Below are 23,634 nucleotides of genomic sequence, written 5' to 3'. Positions count from 1 at the left end.
TGATTCCACTCAAAATGGGGGACGTTGGGCGAAACTCGTTCCACGCGTGCTCAGCTAGCGTGAGGGGCGTGGCCGTTTGAGCGGCCGCCATGGCAACCAATCAAGAGCCAAGCGAAAACCGAAAAACCAGTTGAGCGAGTTTTTGCAACCGGTGGTGGCTCTACCAACGTGTGGTTGTGTGTGTGTGTGTGAGTGCCTCTGTGTTTGTGTGTTTGCTTTATGCTGCTACCACTCTCGAAACCGGGTCGTCGCCGTCGTCGTCGTCGTCGTCGTCACATCCATGCTGTGCCATGGCTTATGAGGCTAGAGCGCCGGCAGTTTATGCACTGGCCTCGCTGCTGTAACAACGTGTCGCTCGTGAGCCGTCGCAGCCGCTGGTCGTTGTCCGTTAGCAGCAACAGCAACAGCAACCACAATAACAACAACAATAACAACAGCAGCAACAACAATAACAACTCACACGTCTGAGAGCCGGAGTTACATTACAATATCGCCAAGTCCGTAACTGGCGTCTGTTATCGCGCCACGCGTTCGCGCCGTCTGATAAGCAGCCCGCTGCTAATTTTTAGCGTCGGCAAAAAACATCATCAGAATTATTGAATTCAATTTAAATAAAATATGTAAAAAAAAAAAATAGTTAAAGGAAAACAAATATCGCAGATCAGTGAACAATTTTTCAAAATTTCAAATGTGCTAATTAATCGACAAAAACAAAAAGTGTTGCTATAAATTATTGCAAAATTCTCATATCTATTATCACATACACACACACACACGCACACTCGCATTTATTGTCTCGATATCACTTATGCAATCAATTCGCATGCATTTGGTGTCAATTGTTGGACGCTTGACCAACTGATCAAGTCGTCAAAAACATTTCGATCTGCATAGATCGTCTATAAGAATACTGATAAAACAACAGCAAAAAGCTGGCTTAATAACTATTTTTTGTGCAAAAGACTTGGATTAAAAATCGCCAAAATTGTGGAGGCAATTAAAATGAAGGTAAGCATTAGGCTTAAAGGAATTTTAAGGGAAGTTTGAAAGGAATTTCTAATATTGAGAGTCAACTGAATCGATTTTTAGTTGATGATAATTTTTAGTAGATGAATGTTGTTTACTATAAATATGAACAATAACAGATAATTTTGTTTATTTAGTTAGCCCCTAGACATGGTTCACAAATCTTGGCTTAGAACTGTATACTTATTGGACTGATTGGATCTTAAGAAACTTTCAAAATCGATGTAAAATTCTGTTTATAATTTTTGTTCAATATTAAATATATTCAATTCCTGGCTATATAGAAGTTTCACATAAGAAACTTTTCTTTGATCTATTTATCTAAATTAAAATTATCATTTGCCATTATTATATCTTATCTTCCAATGCTAAAACATTAAAAGGATACAATATTTATTTTAAATTCTTGTTTAAAGAATGGATCGACATGATTTCGATGCCGAGTCAAGGTTTTTCTATATAGGTTAAACTTCTTAAAATGACACACGTTATAGAGGTTCTATGATTGCATAGATTGCAATTGGTCATTCTTTGAAATCATGGACAAGTCAGCTTCCCATGTAAAAGAAACTTAGAAACTCAAGCATAACTGATCAGATCAAATTACATTGTAAGCTCTATAGGATAATAAAAAAATCATAAATATGATAAATATATTTATTTCTATACTTTATAGGTATATTCAATACAAACATTTGCACTTATTTAATTTCTCCTTCATTCAATTCTTGCCTAGCTTTTATAGATATTTTATAGATATTTTCAAAGATATTAGAGACATTATGAAAGTCTCATCTAAACGACTCATCAACCGCCCTACACAATTGATAAAACCTAAGCCCAAAATGAGTTTTCTGAAATGCTTTTTAATTTTCAAGCTCATTGTTTATAGATAGACACCCACGCATTTCCCGCTAGATATATACAGATCTTGGCTTATAGCCGTTTTAATTGATGCACATGTAAAAACCTTTCGATTGACCTAGAAAACGTGCTGAATAGATATTGAACTAAAAACCCGCTGGGACGCAACAGGCGGCGTTAGTTGTATATGGATATAGTAAGGGCCCAGGCCGGGACAAGGGGGAGCTGGCTTGGTGGATCTAAAAACAATGCCCATGGTGCCTATTCAAAGCCATCAACTGTCTGGACAAACCGTACTAATAACTTTTCGAAAACGATGAGTTTTCAAAACAGACAGACGACAGCCTCCGCCTCAGTCGCAGCCTCCGCCTCAGTCGCAGTCTCCGCCTCAGCCGCAGTCGCAGTCGCAGCGCGAGTCGGTGAATATTAAAAGCACACAAATCGCGCCATGGGGTGCAACATGCTCGACGATATGGCAAACGGATTTTTGTATATCGGATTGACGACCATGTCCCAAGCCCACACACTCGAATTATGTGGCTCCAAATCGAGTGGTGGCAGGGGAGAGGTTGGCTGTGTTGCAGAGGCAGCCTGTGCAGTTGGGGTCTCCGTATCATAGGCGCGTTTATCATTAGTTAACGTTTTTAATTTCTAAATCTTTTGTGGCCCAGGCTCATGACGTCGCTTAAATTCAAATCTGTTCATTCAAAACATGGCCAGAAAGTATATACTTGAATTTGTTGTTGTTGTCTTTTTGTATTTTTGTATTTTTGGGACTGCGAAGCGTTTAATCGATTTTGAAGCCAAAAGATTTGCCGTAACTCAAGTTTTATAGAAATTGTGTTCAAATATACCCAAGCAAATTGGGTGAGGAGAGGGTATGACTGTTGTGGCTACAGCTGGTTAGGCTGAAAGTAGATTGTAATAAAGATATATGAGCATATTAATGATATGATATATGAAGTCAGTAGAGTAGTTCACATATCTTGAGATCTACTGAAGCTAGTGTCTTGAAATAGCATATACATATTCTAGAATGCCATAGGTAGAGCTAGTAATATTTGTTTTTATAATACCCCAATGTTGACTACCGAAATGTCTACACAGCTTAAGAATTATGATAAGTACTAAGTACTTGGTATTTCCCAGTCAGTCACATCCTCAGTTATCTTCTATCTTAACAACCGCCCGCTGTGTGCTTTGTGTGAACTCTGACGCAAGTGCTGAGCCACCCACAGGATTCAATGGAATATAATGTTGTAAGAATTGTAAATATTGTACCAGAGACAGCCATGAGTTGGCAGATCGAGCAATCATGATTTATGCCCGCAATCTTTTACATTTTTTCATATATATGAGTGTGTATATGTATATAAATTCGGTTTTGGATTTTGTATTTTGCATGGCTTTGTCCATAAACATAATTTTCATTACCATAGCAAATTAGACAAGGTGCTGACGCTTATTGGTTCGCCGCATAAAAGGCTAAAATGTGTTATAAATTTAAAATCGAAAATTTCAAAATTCGAACATATTTTGTGGGCAAGCTTCGACGGCTTAGCCAATAATTGTACTAGGCCCACGTAAATGGGCAAAGCCAAAAGACGAATAAAATAAACCAAATCGAAAGCAGATGAGCGCATGAGCCTAAATAAACGCTTGGCTTTGCTATAGCATCGATCGTGGCCTTTAATAACTGTCAATATGCACAGCGGGAGATCTTAGAGAAAAAGCCGCAGCAGCAGGGCTTACAACACGGCTTCAAAATCATATGTCAACAGTTCTAAGCCGCAACTGGACAACAATAGATCCGGGCTTAAGACCCTTTTCTAACTTGACATCATCGATCTTGACCCGCCCCAGTTGTGTAGCTAGATACCCCCCTCTACATACAACTCTCTCTCTCTTTCTCTTTCTCTATAAATGTATATATGACGCCACAAAGCGCAGCTTATGAATATTCAATTAAAAACGTTGTTCTTTTTTCTGGTATTACTTTTTGTAGCCGAGGCATAAATACTGAAGCGCTTAAATGTCGAATGTGTGCAAGGCAACTATAAAATATACATATTTCAATTAATGATTTTTCATTAATAATTCACGAGGAAATTATCTGAAAACAAAAATTGAAAAAAGCGAAAAAATTGTTAACGCCTCTAAAAAAATAAAATAATAATAATAATATTGATAGAGAGAGAGAGAGAGAGAGAGAGAGAGAGAGAGAGAGAGTGAGAGAAACAGCAAGCAGCTTGTTTCTGAATTGCGAACTATGCGATAAGTTATAATTAACTTGGCATCTGAATGCTCTTGAGTTGGGCTTTACGATTAACAATTTGTCTTCAATATGCTTCCAAGTGTCACTTAGGCTAGATTCCATATAATTTAATATGTGGCTATTGGCAATGTTGGGTATTGCCATGAGTCAGCTTTTGGGACATAGAATGTTTTAGGAAGATATTATATGTTATTTAAAAATAGATAAAAATATTATTAGAGATATAATAAAGATATTGTAATAGATGAATGTTAGAAAGACAATTTTATTAGAAAGATAGTGATTTTATATTAGAGATATTAATTATATACATGAAGCTATCAAGACTTATTATTATGTTTCGCTTAAGACTCAATCCAATTGTCTGCTTTGGAGCTCTGCTTTTGAATTGGAATTTCTACACTCATTTGCCAGTTCTTACGCAACAATCTTTCCTCAAACATCTAGCTTAGATCTCACCCATATTAATTATAATATAATTCATAAAATCCAGATTAATTATAATAAAATTCATCATTATCAATATTTCTAGGCAATATTTGAATAAGATTTATATGCTATTAAAATAGAATAAATCATATTTTTAGCATATTTATGAGGGAGAACAAAAGAAGACCGTAAAGTAGAGCCAATAAGACTTCTGTAGACTTCTGACGCACGAGCTGACAGTTACGGGGATTACCTTCTAATACATTACATAATATGGAAATGGACTTATTGTTTTTTTAAATATTCACCTTGAAGATAATTCTTTAGATCTAAAAAACCTACTGACTAAGTCAAAAATTAAGCATTTCGGTATTAAACAAAAGATGGATTGACAGTTGTAGAGAAAAATAGTATAAAGGCTATTCTGTGATTTATAATAGAGAATACCTCAAGCATATATTAATGCATATCTCATAGAGAATTTCGTATATTTAGAATTTCAATAAAGCGAATCCAAAGTATTTACATTATAAAGTCAAAGAGAGCTAAGCTGCCTCAAGAAAATCTTTGAGGACGTAGAGAAGAATTTACTGCCTCGACCTATGCATTATGCGCTTATCACAACAGCTACTTACGATAAGAAAGAGACGAAATCTGCGCTTATTACAACATCTACTCGAGATACAAAAGGTGCAAGCTGAAAGACCCGCACAAGGTGTAATTGAAGCAGCATTGTGGCAACGCGTGCCAGCCAGCTTAAGGCATGACAATATTTGAGGCCCGTTCGGGCCCGGCCAGCTGGCTTGGTGGCTTGGTCAAGCGGCTGGCAATAGCCCACTCGTAATTGGATTTTGGCTAGCAACCGAGGGCATCCAGTGTCTAATTGACAACTGCGGCGTGGCGTGACAATGCTGACAAGGAGTCGGCAACAATAGCCAAATGCTGCATGCATCTTGACTTGAGCCAATTGCCCAGATCAGGCACAAAAGACAAACAAATATCACACATTTGTTGCACAGCTCCGTAGACAATGGAAAGAGGCTGAGAAACAAGAAAACAAACTCGATAGCTATTCTGTTCAGTGGTCAGTTTTCTGTATCCTGGGCCAGAGGTTGCGCATGCGTGCCGTTGCAATTTGTATACCTCTCCCTCTCTCTCTCGCTCTCAGTGGTACTTTTTTTTTTTTTTTTGGCAGGTAACTGTGAAAATTCTGAAAATGAAAATCAAATGCAGACGCCACAGCCGGCTGAAAACATGACACAAAAGGCACAAGAGAGCCAAGAAGAAGACGAAGCATCGCATCGAAGTGCTCTGTGCGGGCATTGTTCTGTCGAGTGCATCCGCAAAATAGTCCTTAAAGGACGCTTAGTTGGCTTACAAATGATGCACACGGCAAAAAGGGGCTCGACGTCCAACGGCGGCAAATAAAATTGTAAAATGCCACAAATCATTGCAACTTCTATCTGCCCATTGTCGCCTGTCAATGGCACTCGAGACACGAATTCCGCCCCTAAAAATTCAGTCAGCCCTCTGGCTCTCACTCTGTCTCTGACTCTAACCCTGCTCCTGCCCTGCTCCTGCTCCTACCCCTGCCTCTTGCTTCTGTATGTTTTCAATTCGATTTAATTTTACATTTGCCACAAACTTTCATCGTTTGGCAAAATAAATGTTTGCCTCTAGACGATTTTCTCATTAGTTTTCCATAGCCAATCTTTGCCTCTTCCTCCCCGTCCGCCTCCCTCTCTCGCTCTCACACACACTCTAGCTGTTTCTATTGGAAAATATTGGTATTTAATTGCTTAACAATTGGCCAGAAAAAAGGCAGCTAGCAGCTTATCTAGCCTCGTCCATCTAAGCACAGTAGCTCGTTGAGAAATTGAACTGATTTTCATTTTGGCTTTGTTGTCTTTGCCGCCTGCTAAAAGTTGTCTTTGGGCAGCTTCTAGATAAATTAAATATACGGAGCAGCGGCATAAATTCAGCTGCGATATCTAGCTTGATTTATTGTTTAAACATAAACATCGACGATCCGAAAGAAACAACAAAATTTGCATTCAAAATAAAAGACGCGATTTTTGTGTGCCGAACAGCAACAACAACAACTACAACAACAACAACAATAGTAAAAGCCATAAAAAACAGACGAAAGCAAATATTAAAATATTATTATTAATTTATGCAAAATGCAGATTTAACTAATTAATTGTAGTCGCTGCTCAATAAAAACTGAAAAACGAAAAAAAAAAAAACAAAATTAAATAGCAAAAAATGCAAAAGAAATGAAATAAAACAAAATATTCAGCTTTACACAATGCGCTGCTGACGTCGCTGCCGACGTCGTCTTATTGATGTTTGACGAAAAGACAAAAAGGCATTCAGATTCTCTGTCGTCTGCGCGTCTCATCTTGTATGATGAATGCTTAAAATATTCGGTAAAGGCAATAAAAGAAAATAAAATAAAGGTTTGTATATGATGTGCAAAAAACCGGAATTTTTTAATAAGCCGAAGCGAATTTACACTTTATTTTCATACAATGTTAAAGCCGTGATGTGAGCTGGCTAGCTGCCTTATAGGGCGACGAATGCATATTTAATTAGCGTATTAAAGGCAATTAAATGTATTTAGGGATGAACACTAAATCTTATAAGTGTGGTGGGCGTGGTAGCGATATTGATTCGGAAAGTGACTCTGTAGACGCTCTCTATAGAGTGCTTGAGTGGAAGACGATCTGCGCTAGTCTAGGACGTCGTCTGTTGGGCCATCCATCTATCATGTCGATTCATGTTCGACTGGATGATGACATATGTGTGTCTTAGAAGCTAAGCCATGTGCGTCAATCAATCAGACATTCGATTCACCTTTCAATTCGATGCTCTAGTATGCCCTAAGGCAGTTGAAGAACCTAGGGTTTGAATGGACAAGCAATACTTCACCATCAACTGCGATTTAGGAGCTCTAGGAACTAGGGGTGTCTATGAGCTTTAGGGATCCTCAGCAATCCTTTGGTTTTCGGAATGAAAAATTTACGATATCAAGTAAATTTATTGTATAATAAAATATTGTATAATAAATATAGTCAATATTATAATTATCAGAGCTCTATGTAATATTTTCATAGTTCTTTTAATAATTTTTTATTCAATCATGAACCTCAAGAAAGACTTAATATATATATTTTATATATTTTTGGTTTATTTCTTGAATGCTTAACTGCATAGGCTAAATTTAGTTAAACATCATTTTATTCAGATATGTACATAAGCCCCAAGATACATTTGTTGAAATGCATTTCATATAGATACATATACCAAAAGATACATTTCTTAACATTTCATTCAGATACATATATTATTTAGTATCTTAGTTAGCTCGCCTTTTACCTGCTACACACGCTCTGCTCTGTCAAACTTTAGCCCGCAGCCATGCTACCCTTCGCTTACAGGGTATACCTAGTTAGATAGATCGCACAAAAAAAAGCTACGCGTGTCGAAATTCTATGAGACTTGCGGGCGATTTGTTAGCGAGTGTGCTGGCTGACAGATCGGCAAGAGTCGCGACTCACACCGGTAAAAGCGTGCTTGCCCTCTCACTCTGACTCGCTCCTTGTCTCCCTCTAGCACTCGCACGCTCTCTCTGTTGTTTGCACAACTGCCGTTTGGCAGAAAATAATTAATGAGTGGCAATAAAAAATGGCACTTGCAGCTGAGTATTTTATTTAAATTGAGGGAAAAGAGAGAGAGCGAGTGAGAGATAGTGAGAGGGGAGAAAGGTAGTAAGGTTGAGAGACAACATTTGCAATTCGATAGTAAAGATCAATTATTCAGCTAAAGGTAAAAACTTTATGTTCATATTAAGCTGATAATTTATGCATTTCCTAATCGAAATGAAAATTGAATTTATGCTCAAAGAAATATGACGTTTTTTTTTCTATGCAAATAGCTTATTCAGAATTGGTTTCAAATGTTGCTTAAAGATTTATAAGCTCAATTTTTTTTTGTTGGGCAAACTTCAAAGGCAACAGGTCGAAACAAGTTCTCGAATCTGTTCTAAAGTGACTAAAAATCGAAGAAAAAAAATAAAATAAAAAAGAAACAAAAACAAACAAGTAAGAAGGCTCCAGTCGAGACTGCTCGACTAGGAGATACCCTGAACCCTCCAAGCTGATATTCTAATCAGTCTGGACTTCTTTTATGCACACATACATACACATGCACTTATAAGCACGTGCTCTGCTGACTGCGCAGTTAGCAGCGACTGCGCTTGGGCTGCGCTGCAATGTGGGCAATAATATGAGAAATTATTTGTTGAATAATTTCTTTTGTAGACATACGATCTTAATGAAACTTTCAGAGCGTAATCATATGGTTAAAATATGTGTACATTCCAAAGCACAAGTCTCTAGTACTTGAAAAGTACTAGTACTAGTACTTTTACAAATTGGGGGAGAAGGGGGCGTGGTATCCAAAATCTGCAAATTACAAAATCTTTGTATCCACTAACTTTATATACAACCCAAATATGAAGTCTCCAGGTCTAAAAGTGTTAAAATTATGCTGAAAAAACCAAGTCGATTTTTCGATTATTCTCGATAAAAAAGTTATCGGACGAGTTATCGAAAAAATAAAGCAAACTTGTACTGCCTATGGTATACACGAGTATGCATGCCAAATTTCAGCTCTCTAGCTCTTATATCTTCTGAGATTCTTTTGCTCATACGGACGGACGGACGGACGGACGGACGGACGGACAGACGGACAGGGCTATATCGACTCAGCTCGTCGTGCTGATCAAGAATATATATACTTTATGGGGTCTGCGATGATTCCTTCTGCCTGTTACATACTTTTCACAAAACCATTATACCCTGATTTCCCATTTTCAATGGGTTCAGGGTATAAAAACCCATACCAAATGTAGGGCTACCTCTTTCGGCAACAACAACAACAACAACGACAAATGTGAGACATATAGACATGGTCAAATCGAATACCAATTTACGTAGCTGCCACTGCGCGGGGGGGCGGCGTGGCACACGGAATGTCGTCGAACGCTTTGAAATTTAATATGAAAACGTTGTCTATGCAAATGAATATTGCCACCTGTTTATGTTTATGGCCAATGGAAATGGCTAGCAGCGGCAGCGGCAGCGGCAGCGACAGCAGCCACAGTTCAAACGGTATTAGCTGCAGCTGATCCAACGATCTATCAAGTGGCATCTCTTGGGCTGCTGTGGATTATCAGCTTGGTGGTGGGAAAAACGTGAGAACGCTTGTGTATGCAAATCGCTTTCAAGAGGTTCTTGGCTGTGGCTGTTGCTTCTGCTGCTGCTTCTTCTTCTTCTTTCATTTCGTAGTCCAATAAAATATACGAAAACTAAAACGAAGAAAGTATTAAAATGAAATTTATTTGGTATGAGGCGAGCCACAGTTATAATAAAACGCGTCTGGGAGCGCACACAAAGCCCAATGTTTGCCAACAACAACAACCTGGCTGTAAAACACCAAGCCAAGCCAAGCCAGACCAAGCCAGACCAAGTCAACGGTCTTTGGGTTATACGCCCTGTTTTGTGCCTGATCGTTGGGAAGATCAGCATATGGATGCTGTCTGTCCGTCTGCCGTCCGTCTGTCTCTCTGGCTTTGGGCCTGGAATCGAATTGAGTTGACTTGACTTGAGTTGAGTTGAGTTTTGTGTTTTGTAGTGTAATAAAGTGCGACATTTTAAGTCGTCGCCTGATCGGGGTAATAACTTGTCAACACACCGTCCCCAACAATATAACCATTAAAGATTGTTGCTGAGACGCGACTTTGTCATCGCGTTAGTCCCAAAACAATTTCAATATACTATAAACATATACAAATATATATATACATATAGATGTACATGTGTATACAATTTTCGTTTATTTTTGGCATTTTAATTAAATTTATATTTTTATTTATTGCTGCTCAAGTCATATGAATAATACTTGTTAAGAAAGTGGAGAGTGAAAGAGGGAGGGAGTGAGAGAGAAATGTTTTGGTAATGAAAATGCAATTGGCTGGCTTTTTGGCAGGGGAGTTGGCTAAGTTAGTGGCTATTTAGCCGCTAAGTTTTTGCAGCTAGGCAGACACAAACGGGCAGCTGACAGCGCTAAAGAAAAGAGTATTTGGCCATAAAAACGTTGGCAGCTCGCTGGACCTATTGGCCGTAAAATATTTTACGATGTTACGCCAACAAAAAGTCCAGCTAAACCGCCATGTGCGTGCCAACTTTTACACTTGCCGCAACCCGCTCTCTCTCTCTATCTCTATCTGTCTCTCTATCTCTGTCTAGGCCACCTTTTTGGCATGGATTGCCGTCATAATATTTGCCTAGGCCAGAAGCGCGCTTGTCTGTGGCCCAGCCGCCAATGGTCCCAGCCCCAGCCCCAGCCCCTGCCCCAGCTCTGCTGGCTGTGCAGATTCATTCCAACCGGCAACTGTAAAACTGTATCTATGTGTGTGCGTGTGATGTGTGAATATGTTGTGAAAATTGAATGGCATATGCACATTTTGTCGCCAGTGATAAAATTTAATAACGCTGATAAATTTAGCAAAAACATGTTGGGCCATTGACATAAAGCGGTAATTAAGTTTGCTGACTCGCAGCAGGACTCAACGTCAGCCTCCATGTTGATCTGGACGTGAATGCGTTGTAGCATCGTGTTGCACTTGGATGCAGTACAGTGAAGATGCGCTAGCGATGAAAGCAATGCTGTCAATTAAATGTCAATCAGCATTTTATATGAATACTTGGTTGAGTCGTCTTGGGAGTTAGAACTACTACGGTGTTCAGCTCAGCCTGGAACTGGTTCAGTTTGGGTACCACATAATCTACTCTTACTGACTTACAGCAGAGCTAATAATGACTATTTCTTTCATTTTGTTCTATATCAAGAGTTGATTACATTTACTAGTTCCATATTCAGTTCATCCTACAAGTGGTTCGCTTCTCTCCAGCTAAGTTTTTTTCTTCTTATATTCTCTCGTATTTACTATATATATAGCTATAGCTATAGCTAGTTTCTATTTATAGAGACTCATTTCAGCTTGGAATCAGCCTCTAAATTTACTAGCAGTTACGATAGTACACAGCCTACCTACTCTTACTTACCTTCATTCTTTCAATATCTCTTCGCTCTTATATTTTCTTATTTTATTCTATAAATAGAAATTCTATAATTGTTAAGAAACTGTGTTTTGGAACTAGTTCATTGTCAAATTTGCTTGCAGTTGTAATGACACTCATTCTCTCTCTCTCTAGAAAGCCTACTTCGTGTCAATTTCTTTTCTTATCTCTTTCCTCTTCTTAGTTTCTTTATATTTCACTTTTTGCACCGCTCACAAAAATCATTCCCCAAACATAATCCCTAAATAAAAACTAGTTCTTAAGGTCATTCCTCTATTATACATTAGATAAACAAACATCTAAATCTATAAACCATATCGAGCATGGCTCAATTCCATCTTTCTTATATTACCCAAGTCAATTGCTTAATCCATTTGTATTGCATTTCGCCTTTAGTCAGCATTCACTGTATTCCCATAGAAAAGCTTTCGCTTCGGGTTGATGCCTGATGCTGATGCTGATGCTGTTCTCTCTGTGCTTTTGTCTGTCGTGTTATAGCGGCCATTAATTTGATTGGATCAATGGATGCGACAACAGCTATAGCTGCAGCTCTGCAGCATTCAACAGCTATATTTACATACACATACGCAGTCACACACAATGGACGCACACACACACACGCACACACATACGCGTAGCGTGAAATATTTGTAAACATTTAACCAATTTATGGATGCCTCAGAGACTACGAGCATTGTATACTAAATGTATCTGTATCTGTATCTGTATCTGTAGGCTGGCTGACTCGTGGGCGAGCCATGCCCCCCACTCAATGGCTCCCGCAACGCCCCTGGCTCATCTGCCTTCGTTCATTTTCATTCATAAAGAGCAGTCATTAAATAACAATCAGCTACGTTGCCGATCTTAACGCCAAACAAACGCCGACGTGTAAATTGCCATCATATTTTAAATAATAAATAACATATATACATATATATTTACATATATATACTATATACTATATATTCCTTAAATAAAATCCCACGCGAAATTCAACAAAAAGTTAGCTCTAATTAAAAGCTGTCTCATTTTTTTTTTTGTTCCTTTCGAAAGTTTGATCAGAAATACAATAAATATCTATATGTATATATATTTTTTATTTATATAAATTTGTGTTTACAATAGAAATTATAAAAAGAAAAATATTTATTTGACTGAGGCTCGTTTTTATGGTTTTTATAAAACTGAGCAAGCTTCTTTTGAGCTAAATTTTTGTTTTCATAAAGCTTTAATTGTTAGCTGGCGCTTGTCTATTGCTATGCTCGTCCATGAATTGAGCAGGGTATATTAGTTTTGAGTTTTTTTTTTTATCTCTCTGTACATTGAATAAGGCTAAGGAAGTCTGTTAAGGCGGATACCAAAGTTTTACCAAATTACAGTTGACCTGCTCTATTGAATTACCCAAAATTACATATATGTATATGATCTTTGGAGGCGTGGCAGCTCACAAAAAATTTGCTCTCACAAAGTTTTGCCACTCGAAATCTCGAATTAAATTGCTGCTGCTTCTCTTTATTTACTATACGTTGCGAACGAGAATTATGCAGTCGTTAGCGCCCGTCTGCAATATTTCATATTGTTAATATTATTATTATTACTACTATTATTATGGCTGTTGATGTCAATTTTTAAAGCGCCTTAACATAGAGAGCCAAAGGCCTTAAGCAAACAGCGACAAGTGGACCACAGATGGGAGATGTGTTATAGAGATATATAAATATATATACATATACAGATATATATATATGTACAATAGTGTTTGTTGTTTGCTGGGCTTTGTCATGTTGCCTGCAACATTCTCACGCTGTTTACATTTGTTGATTTTCATTATTTTGGCTTGGCGAGCATTTGTCCCTCGACAAGATGACAAGTCACCCAACATAAAAAGTGTCTCAGTCTCTGGCCAAGGGCTTTTGTCTGACTGATATAGATATCTAAAGATATAGAGTTGTATTTTGTGTCTCTCTAGCTGCCGTCAATCGATCGATTGATGATCGCTCAATTTGCGCAATGACGTGAAAATTGTGAGTGAATCGTTTTTTAGGGTAATCGATCTTCGAGGCGTGCAGCAGCAGCAGCAGCAGCAGATGATGATGATATAGTTCTTTCTATTATGTTGTGTGGCTACTGTTGACTAGCTTCAGTTTATATTTACATGAAATTCTCTAGATATGCATAGACATGTCTCTGGCTATATATGAGTATCTGTCGTCTTTTATGGCCCACTCTCACACTTCAGAGACTTCGCTGTCAAGTGTGAGCGCATTTTATTGCATACTCTTGAGCGTCGCGTTGTGAATTTTTGTTCTCTTATTCAGTTTTATAGTTCTATTCTCTCTGGCCTTTTGTATCGCACTTTATGTGCCATGTTATTTATGGCATTTGAGCAAAAGTTGCAAGGTGCAAGTTTTGTGCCTGGAATTTTTATGGTTGCGTAGACAGCGATCTAAAGCCATTCCCCTTATATAATATCTACACATCATACATACTTACATATCTAGCAAAATACTAAATGAGAGACAGAGAGAGAAAGAGAGAGCAAAGACAATGGCCGGCAGAAATGTGAGAAAGACATATTTACAAACTGCCCGCCTTATCTAGTTCTTCATAATCAAGAAGTCAGCAAACCGCATTGGATTCCGTTTTTGAGTACCTTCAACTGCTCTTTCAGCTACTTTTTCTTTTGTTCTTTATCGGGCATATATATCTCTCTTGTGTGCTATAAAATTTGTTAATAATCTCTTTTGTTTATTCATATTACCATCATTATGTGCAGATATTTTTCTCTTTAATCTTTTATCTGGCTTTTTAGCATTTTTATCCGACTCAATTCTGTCCATATGATAATGAATTGACTTTTATAGTAGCTGAAATCATGAACAATCTTCATAATGGCTTGTAGTTGTCATCAATTTTGAACTTTATTTAAGAGATAACTGGAAAGAGTTGCGTATGCAGAATATGCTTACCATATTTACCAGATTGGATAACTAGGTAGCCTTTGATGCACTGGGAAGTGTGGCTTGAAAGGTCAATAGAGTTTGATGATAAGCGATTGATATCTTAAAGCTATGTTAGTTACTAATGGTATAAATAATGAGTGTGTTAATCCCATAGGAAACTGTGTGTGGATGTAGTCTGAATGTAATATAAACCTATTACAATGCTAATCATTATATCATTAATGATTATGAAAATGTCAATGAAGGAAAGACTAAGCATGATGATGTTCTCATACAATACAATGAAAATGATATTCACAATGTCAATACCAATGACAATGATAATAATATATAAAAATAATGTTACTTATAATGTCAATGAAAATTATTATAGTCAGCCTTATGATTATGATCATGATAATTACTATGATATTAATGACTATAATTACAATATATTCATTCATATTCATAATTTTACTCAGATGCCGCATTTATCCTCATATCAATATCAAGTGCAATACTAACACTAATGATTATGATAATGATTATTAACCTCAATATTTTCGTTTAACTTCCTATCAATATCAATACAAAGTCCAATACCAATGCCAATAACATTTAAAACAAAAATTCAACTCCCTAATCACTATCTCTAATCCAATGAGCTGCCACACATCATCCGTCCATTAACATAGCCCATACACAAGCTCTTGGCCTGATAAAGATCCAAATTGAAATGGGGCACATTAAAGTTGATGTCCTCTCGTGATGTGTTTGTCTGGCCCAGCTGGGCTTATTGAAATTCAAAGCTGTGCCAGATTTATGCAACTGTAAGCCAAAAACCTCAACGTTCATGAGTTACAATTACAGCCAAATGACATTCTAGCCAAATGCCACTTCAGGCACAGGCACAGCTCTGACAATGGGCATATTTTGCCGAAGTGGGCACAGAGAGACATGACAACAATAACAACAGCGGGGCATATGAATGCATATATATATGTATATGAAGTCAATGTCTGGCCTTGCCTGTGCCAGTGTGTGCGTGCGTGTGAGTGTGTGTGTGTGTGTGTCATAACGGGCGTCGGGAAAACAAATTGGCAAAAACACCCCGAGTCGAGCAGCTTCTGGGTTTTTGGGCGCCTGCCTGCGCGCTCGCTCGAGCAATGTGAAAAGTTAAACGAAAGTGACAGGCGGGCAGGGCAGAGACAGAGGCAGGAACGGGGACAGGGGCAGCAGCAGGAATCGGGGCAACAACAGGGGTAGCGAGGGGGCAGGCAGGCAGTCAACGCGCAGGCTCGCTCGCTGGGGAGGGCGCGCGATTAAACGTGTCACACGAGGCGACGCGGTTGAAAAGTTAAATGGCAGCAGCGGCCAGCAAAAATGAGCAGCAGCCACCATGTTAGCATGTAGTTATAGCCACACACACACACACACACATGCACACACACACACTGACACACACATAGCTATAGATACGTATCTGTGAGATACACGCGCGCACAGGCGCAGCTACATGTTGCTCCTGCTTGCTGCCTTTGATGGTGGCCATATTGCATTTGACGGCTATTTATTTCCTATATCAAAGCCAAATTTCCCAGGCATAAAAAAAACAAAAACCACCCAAATGACTAACCCTCAAAATATGAAAATATATATACAAATGTATACATGCACATGTATTCATAAATACATATATATATATATAAATAGTTGGCAGCTTGTAGCTACAAATTGTCATGAATATATTTGCTTTGCTTTGCTTCTACTGCTGCTGTTGCTGCTGTTCTTGTTGTTGTTGTTGCTGTTTCTAATACTCTGAGCTGCTGTTTTTCTTTAACTGCGTCACATTTATTTAGTTTGCGCATCGATCTATGGAGCATAGTTTATTGTTTTTTTATTAATTGGCCTAGGCGTTGCTGGAGAGCAGCCGGCTTTGATCTTGTGCCGCCTCCTGCGGCCTAGTCACGGCCAGCTTTTTGTTTGGCTATATAACTAAAGGCAGACAGATATACTTATACATATACAATATATATATATATATGTGTGTATATACATATATTGACTTTTGTATCATATGTGCATATGTCTCTCGAGCTATTTGTATTTATTTTGTATCTTTTGTCAATGGCAACGTCTTTTTGTCTCTTGTCGGCATTTGCTTTTAACTGAAAATTTGTCAGCCAAAGTTAATAACAAGCTGCCAGCTACTGTTGCAAAAAAATATATATGTAGTATTCAACAATTGTTTTGCAACAACAACAGAAACAAGAGCAACATTGGCAGCTAGCAATTAATTTGTAAAAAAAAAAACGGTAAATTTATTTTCTCTGCCGCTTTGATTAATGGAAAAACAATTTTAAACTGTCCGCTGCCTCATTTCGTCTTCTTCTTCTTATTTATTTTTTTTTCCAACGGAAATTGTCAACCAATTTTTATTTATTTCTTTTTTCCACTTTTTTGTTAATGAATTTGAAAATATGCAAAACGCTGGCCATTAATTAAATGCTTAAAGCCAGGCGCTCTGCATTTGATGCTATATATTGTATATACATATAAAATTTGTTCACTTCAGTCAAACAAGAGAAATTGAAACGTTTTAAATTAGACAAAAGTCTGCTTTATACTAAACCGCACAAAAAATAAGAATTAATCGACATTTAATTGGAACTGAAGTCTTGAAGTTTGTCGGTAGCCGAAACTATAAAACAATTTAATTAAGCATTGTAGCAATTAGGCATTTGAAGAATTTTGAGAAGCTCAAATCGCTTGGCTAACGATTCAATTTGTCGAAGGTCAAGTGAAGAGACGAAGCTGCTGAAAGTGGATGCTAGATGGAGAAGTATTGATAAGAAAGTACAAAGAATATGTAAACTGACTTGAAAGATATATGCTATACTATATACAAAGAAGAGCTGTTAAATGGATATCAAACTGAATTCAGAGCATTCCCTAGGCTAAAATAGAGCAGTTTGAATTCACAGTTAAAGGTGCTTACAGTATCGTAAATATTCTTATTATCATTAATAAACATCATGCTTAAGCATTATGTGTAAAATATACATATATCAAATGTAATTTTATCTAAATATTATTTTAATTAAATAACTTTTTTATCAGTTTTCTAAAAGCACAATTTGCCTATAAATTGCTTTTATAATTTCCAGCCTAATTCAAAAGCCAACTCCAATATGATTTTGGCCAACAATTAGTTGCTACTGACAATAAATTAATTCCAAATGTTGTAGCTGTTGATTTAAATGTTGTTCTTGATATATTACGAGAACACAGAAAATCCATTTAAAATCAGATATAACATATACCCATACCTATATATAGCGAGATGAACTGGTGGAACAGTTTGAAAAGCGGCATAAAATGCAGTCGAAAAATCGAAGCGAAATGAATATGGATAAGCCACACAGCTGATGGCTCATAAATTAGTTAAATATTGTTTGTGTTTTTGGCCGGGTTTTTGCTGTTGTTGTAGTAGTAGTTGTTTTTGTTGTCTTTGTCTTTGACTCGAATACTGTGACACAAACTGTGATCGTGACTGCGATTTGCGACTCAGCTATACTGAAATGATAACAATTAGCATAAGTTTTTTTTTTTTTACTTATATTTCGATCTAAACAGCAACAAAAAGAAAACAAAAGAAACTCGTCTGCCTCTGTATAGACATTTCCTAGTGTTAGTTGTTGGAATTTTAATACACATTCATAAGTTAAATGTTGCAGCTAAAGATATAAAACAGAAGCCGACGGCACATTCGATAGATTTATTGAGCGATTTCAGCAGAAAGCATAACAAAAGATGCCAAACGGGCGCTACGATTAGAGTTGAGATCAGTGTACCACAGATGTCACTGTGAACCGGTTCGGCATTCAAAGTTCAGATCAAACGAGCAAATAAATTTCGCTCTTTTGTTGGGCCTGTGGAGCAATTTACATTCTCAGCTAGAAGTTCGGCCAGAGTGCACTGATCTTTAAATGATATTTACCGAAACATATCTGCATATCCCAAATATATATTGTAGTATATAGAGTTAAAGATTTACCTATATTGTTTTTAATTTGTCTTTGATTATTTAACTAAATCGGTTTTTATTTTCTGTTCGATTTCAGACTGAGCTGCGTTCCTGCGCAGCGTGCGGCGAACCAATCTCGGATCGATTTTTTCTCGAGGTTGGCGGCTGCTCGTGGCACGCCCATTGCCTCAGATGTTGCATGTGCATGTGCCCGCTGGATCGCCAACAGTCGTGCTTCATCAGGGAACGTCAGGTCTACTGCAAGGCCGACTACAGCAAGTTAGTATACATATGCATATATCTAGATATGATCGATTAGTTATCGATCTAGAGGCTAAGCCTGATTTAGCTTTGGCATATGCCTATATCTGATACCATATATAAATATAGACAAAATCGATTAGTTATCGATCGCTTTACAAAGTACGACTAAGCTTAAGAATATTATACTAAATCAGTGAGAGCATCTATATACCATATCTTTGTTTATTGATAACTTTTTCGATATACCTCATTATGTTATAGACAAAATCGATATTTATCGATCGTCTATATATACACTAAATCAGTGTCAGCATCTATATAGCATATCGTTGTCTGTTTTCAATTTGTTACACGCTTTCACGACATATCTCCTGTTGTAATCGATGCGATCATTGTTTGATTTCTACCCAACTCTTCTGCTGTGTGCACAAGTGTTTTCCACATATTTTCCCACACATGATAAGCGAATGGAAAATAAAGTCTAAGGTTAATTGTAACAATTCGACAACGTTGCGACTTAATCCCTAAGATAAACAGCCAAGTCGAAAGATGCGGCCAAAACGCGACGAAAGCGACTTTCAGAGAGTGAGAGAGAGAGAGAGAGAGCGAGAGAGAAACAGACTTTAAATGCAAGTTGCAAGCAAAGTATCTTACAGATGCACACACACACAGTTACACACACATATACACACATACATGTCTAGCTGTCGCTTGGTCTGTTGCTGTCCACACAGGCGGAAAACGGTGTCGACGGCGAACGAAATGAAAATAAACAAACAAACGCGCCGTGAGATGCTGTAAAAATATTTATTTTTCAAGTTAAGAATTTTAAGTGTGCATTGGGCGCTGTGGGCCCAGGCCTCCCAACGGGGCAGGGGGCTGGGTGGGGCGGCAACTGAAGATAGAGACATCAGTGTCCACAGAGCCATACACTCACATAGCCATACAGCCACACGGTCGTCCAGTCATCTTGGCACAATGTTGTGCTTGTAAAAATAAGCTTAAAAGCTAACAATAAGCCGGCCAAAGTTGCCAACTCATTTGGAAAAACGCACAGGCGCAAGAGAGTCGCGCAGCAACTTCCGCTTGGAAAAACGTGCAGCGGGCAGCGAGCAGCGAGCAGCGCGAGGAAAACGCGAGCAGTCAAATAAAATCGAATGCATGCAGTAGTACTTGCCCCATGCTTAGGCACAAACAATCAAAGGTTAATTCGAGAGACGCTAGAGAAACGCGTGAAAATTATTGTCGATTTTATAAACAGCCAACTTTTACCCAATGCATGCATAATTGATGTGAAATATTGTATATGCCAGAATATCGCTTAAAAAACGCCAGCAAAACGCGAGAAAAACGCAGAACAGCATTTTGTCTGTCGCCTGCAAAACGCCAACAAAACGCTAAGGAATCGCAAAGCGTTTTGTTTGACGCTTGCAAAACGCAAGCAAAACGCTAGAAAAACGCTAGCTTGGCCTTAGAGAAGTCAATTAAAGAATAATGCTACCATTAGCATTAGAAAGGCAATCTTATAATAATAATATATGTATATTATATTTATAGACATATCTTTATAATATATACATATTCTTAGATATAATGCTTATATATAGATATATATATATAAGCATTTCTTAAAGAGCTGCAGTCAGTCCATATTCATTATATGTTTGTATTTACACACACATATAAAAACCAGTTGGCATATCGATAATTAACAACAATTTCCGTTCAATTTTGTTTTGCAGAAATTTCGGCGCCAAGTGCTCGAAGTGCTGTCGCGGCATCTCCGCCTCCGACTGGGTGAGACGAGCGCGCGATTTGGTATTCCATTTGGCGTGCTTTGCCTGCGATCAATGCGGACGGCAATTGTCCACCGGGGAACAGTTTGCGCTCATGGATGACCGGGTGCTCTGCAAGGCTCATTATCTGGAAACGGTCGAGGGTGGCACCACATCAAGTGACGGTAAGCGGAACCACTAAATCAGAATGTCATAAAAAGAAATCTGCGGAGGAGAAAAGAGCAGGGGAACAGAGGAACAGAAACGAAGCAAGCAAATGAAATAAGTAGCTGTGCTGCAACATGTTGCATGGTTCGGTATGGCTGCTGCTAGCGAATCGGTATGGCAATTTGGAACGCTTGGCGGGGCACTAAGCGCCAGGTAGTCGCCAGCTCCTTGATGAAATCGTGTCATAACTGAGGCATAAAGAGTCAAAGCCGCGACGCGCCAGACGACGTGATCGGCTTCAGAATGTTGTTTTGTGCTCGTTGTCGTTGTCGCTGTTGTTGTTGTTGCTGTTGACCACCAAGAAGCTGTTGGCCATAAAGGCGGGCAGCCAGCCAGCCAAACAGCCACATGGCTATAAACTATAAACACTTTTGACATTTTCAATTTGGTCTACTGTCAAAATGCTTTTAGACACAGGCTTAGGCACGTACTCACCAGATCTATAAATGTATATGTATATGTGTGTATATGTAGAGTTTATGGTCGCATTGCTAACTGAAATTCCATTTCAATTTGTTCTTCTTCTCTGTTTAGATGGCTGTGATGGTGATGGTTATCACAAGAGTAAAACGAAACGCGTGCGCACCACCTTTACCGAGGAGCAGTTGCAAGTGCTGCAGGCCAACTTTCAGATTGACAGTAATCCGGATGGCCAGGATTTGGAGCGCATCGCGTCAGTAACTGGTCTGAGCAAGCGCGTGACGCAAGTTTGGTTTCAGAATTCGCGGGCGCGTCAAAAAAAACACATACATGCTGGTAAGAACAAAAGTAAGTAGTGGATTAGTGCAGCATGTCCAGACCACCAGCCACCCACCACGCCCCCACAACAGCCTAAAACACCCTAGACATTAAGTAGCTGTATTAACTAGAACTTAATACTTACTTACTATATCCACATCTATATCAATCTATCTATATACATATATCATATCATATATATGACGTTGCTAATTTATGAATTTTGACAAACGATTTCTGATTGCAGTACGCGAACCGGAAGGAAGCTCATTTGCGCGTCATATTAACCTGCAGTTAACGTATTCATTTCAGAATAACGCACAGAATCCCATGCATATGAATGGCAACAAAGGGGCTCTATATCCAGCGCATGGTAAGAGTCCAAAACGAAAGCGCAAAGCTCAACTTAAGCCTAAACTAACTCTTGCTCTTCATATCTCTCTCTCTCTCTCTCTTGTCTGCCCCTTTAGAATCCTCCATGGATGAACTGTCGCAGGATTCGAGCGTTCACTGTATGCCCAGCGAGGTGTGACTGCAGCAGTCCTCGCCAGCGCGTGCCCATCGCTAGCTCAGTGGATGATCAGACCAATGGATCATCCTTGGAGCTGTGGCATTAGCTGGCTGTGGGCTGCTACTTAAGCAACAAGAAATCTATGAAAACACACATACAAACAAAAACGTCCTTTCCTAGTCAAAATTTTATTTCATATGAAATGAAAAAAAAACGCAAAAGAAAATGAAGAAGAAGATGAAAACTTGCAACATGGAAAACTCGCTGCAAACCCAATCGGAGTTGATCAATCTGTTTCGATGCTTTGAGCATTGTTTGTCCAGTCGTTCATGATCCACACAAATCTCAGAACACAACACATACATTCCTGCATAGCCTATAAAATGAAGAAGGAGAAGAAGATGAAGAAAAGATAAAACAACCTAAGCTTAGTTTAGTTAATTTAATTTAAATGAAATTTAAATTTAATTTAGTTTAATGCCTAATTGTTAAGTGTTTTGCCCCTCTGCCTATCTCTCTCTCTCTCTCTCTCTTTAAATGTACATCTATCTGTCTCTGTCTGTCCCTCTAAGCATAGAAATGCAGCTGCTTGCCAAGGCTTTTGTAATATATTTAAACACTAAACTTTATAAATATGTATGTATATGCCTATCATGAGAAATGTTGTTATTGTTTATTTTCTTGTTTTTTAAATGTATAAAAAAGTATACCTATTTATATATATATATGTATATGTATATGTAACTGGCCAGGCATTTTGTACATAGATCTATAATAGCCGAAATTGATAAGCGACGCAAATTGATTCATTGAAACTAAACTATTTAGTTAACACAAATTACAAAACAATTATACAATTAAAGACGAATCGAAATCAATTAAAATGCAAAACAAAAACCCTTTTTAAAAACAAAAATCGATTACTGTGTTATCTATTTATCGCTGGAAACCGGAAGTATTTGGGGTGAGCTGCATAGACATAACATAGAAGACAATCAGCGTTGTCATAGAGTCGTTTAGAAGAGAAAGCCAAAATGCTTAAAAGGTTGCCTTGAAGACATTTTATTATAGTTATCGATAAACTGATATGCTATAGAGCTGTGATTAATAAGTTGTACGTTTTAGAAGTTGTGTCACCTAAACGACTTTTGTCTATGTATATCGATAATGATTACAAGTTGCACGATGTAGAGCTGGACTTGGACAACGTTCGATAAATATCGATAACGACAATAATAACAAAGTAATTGCAGTAGAGAGGTATCATAACAGCTTTCGTCTATCGATAACGATAACGATAACGAGTAGTAAGTATGCTGCCTAGCCAAGAATGAATGTAATATAAAACCTAATATCTTAGCCAAGTTCACTTAAATTAAAAGTAAAATCAACTCTCAACTCATTACT

The 23,634-nt window shown here is 38.1% G+C and overlaps 1 protein-coding gene across 2 annotated transcripts; it reads left to right on the top strand.

Moving 5' to 3' along the window:
• The first annotated feature begins 290 nt into the window (after positions 1 to 290).
• Positions 291 to 22,395, top strand: Awh (LIM/homeobox protein arrowhead). 2 transcript variants are annotated; one of them, XM_018009008.2, is made up of 6 exons: positions 291 to 1,008; positions 18,809 to 18,990; positions 20,718 to 20,935; positions 21,513 to 21,734; positions 21,964 to 22,089; positions 22,187 to 22,395. In XM_018009008.2, exons 1-6 carry the CDS (start codon positions 1,003 to 1,005, stop codon positions 22,246 to 22,248), a joined length of 816 nt encoding a protein of 271 aa, XP_017864497.1. In that variant the 5' UTR covers positions 291 to 1,002; the 3' UTR covers positions 22,249 to 22,395. The 2 variants fall into 2 exon arrangements, with proteins under 2 accessions (XP_017864497.1, XP_017864496.1); XM_018009007.2 differs by having other exon boundaries at positions 21,513 to 21,746.
• Positions 22,396 to 23,634: the final 1,239 nt, after the last annotated feature.

This window comes from Drosophila arizonae, chromosome 4 (genome assembly GCF_054131065.1).
Source record: "Drosophila arizonae isolate 15081-1271.41 chromosome 4, UAZ_ARI_1.0, whole genome shotgun sequence".
Taxonomy (NCBI): Eukaryota; Metazoa; Arthropoda; class Insecta; order Diptera; family Drosophilidae; genus Drosophila; species Drosophila arizonae.
This window is presented reverse-complemented; position numbering and strand designations above follow the sequence as displayed.

Coding starts and splice junctions, on each gene's coding strand:
- Awh (XM_018009007.2), top strand. Junction 18,991..20,717: donor TGCAAGGCCGACTACAGCAA/GTTAGTATACAT, acceptor TTTGTTTTGCAG/AAATTTCGGCGCCAAGTGCT. Junction 22,090..22,186: donor GGCTCTATATCCAGCGCATG/GTAAGAGTCCAA, acceptor CTGCCCCTTTAG/AATCCTCCATGGATGAACTG.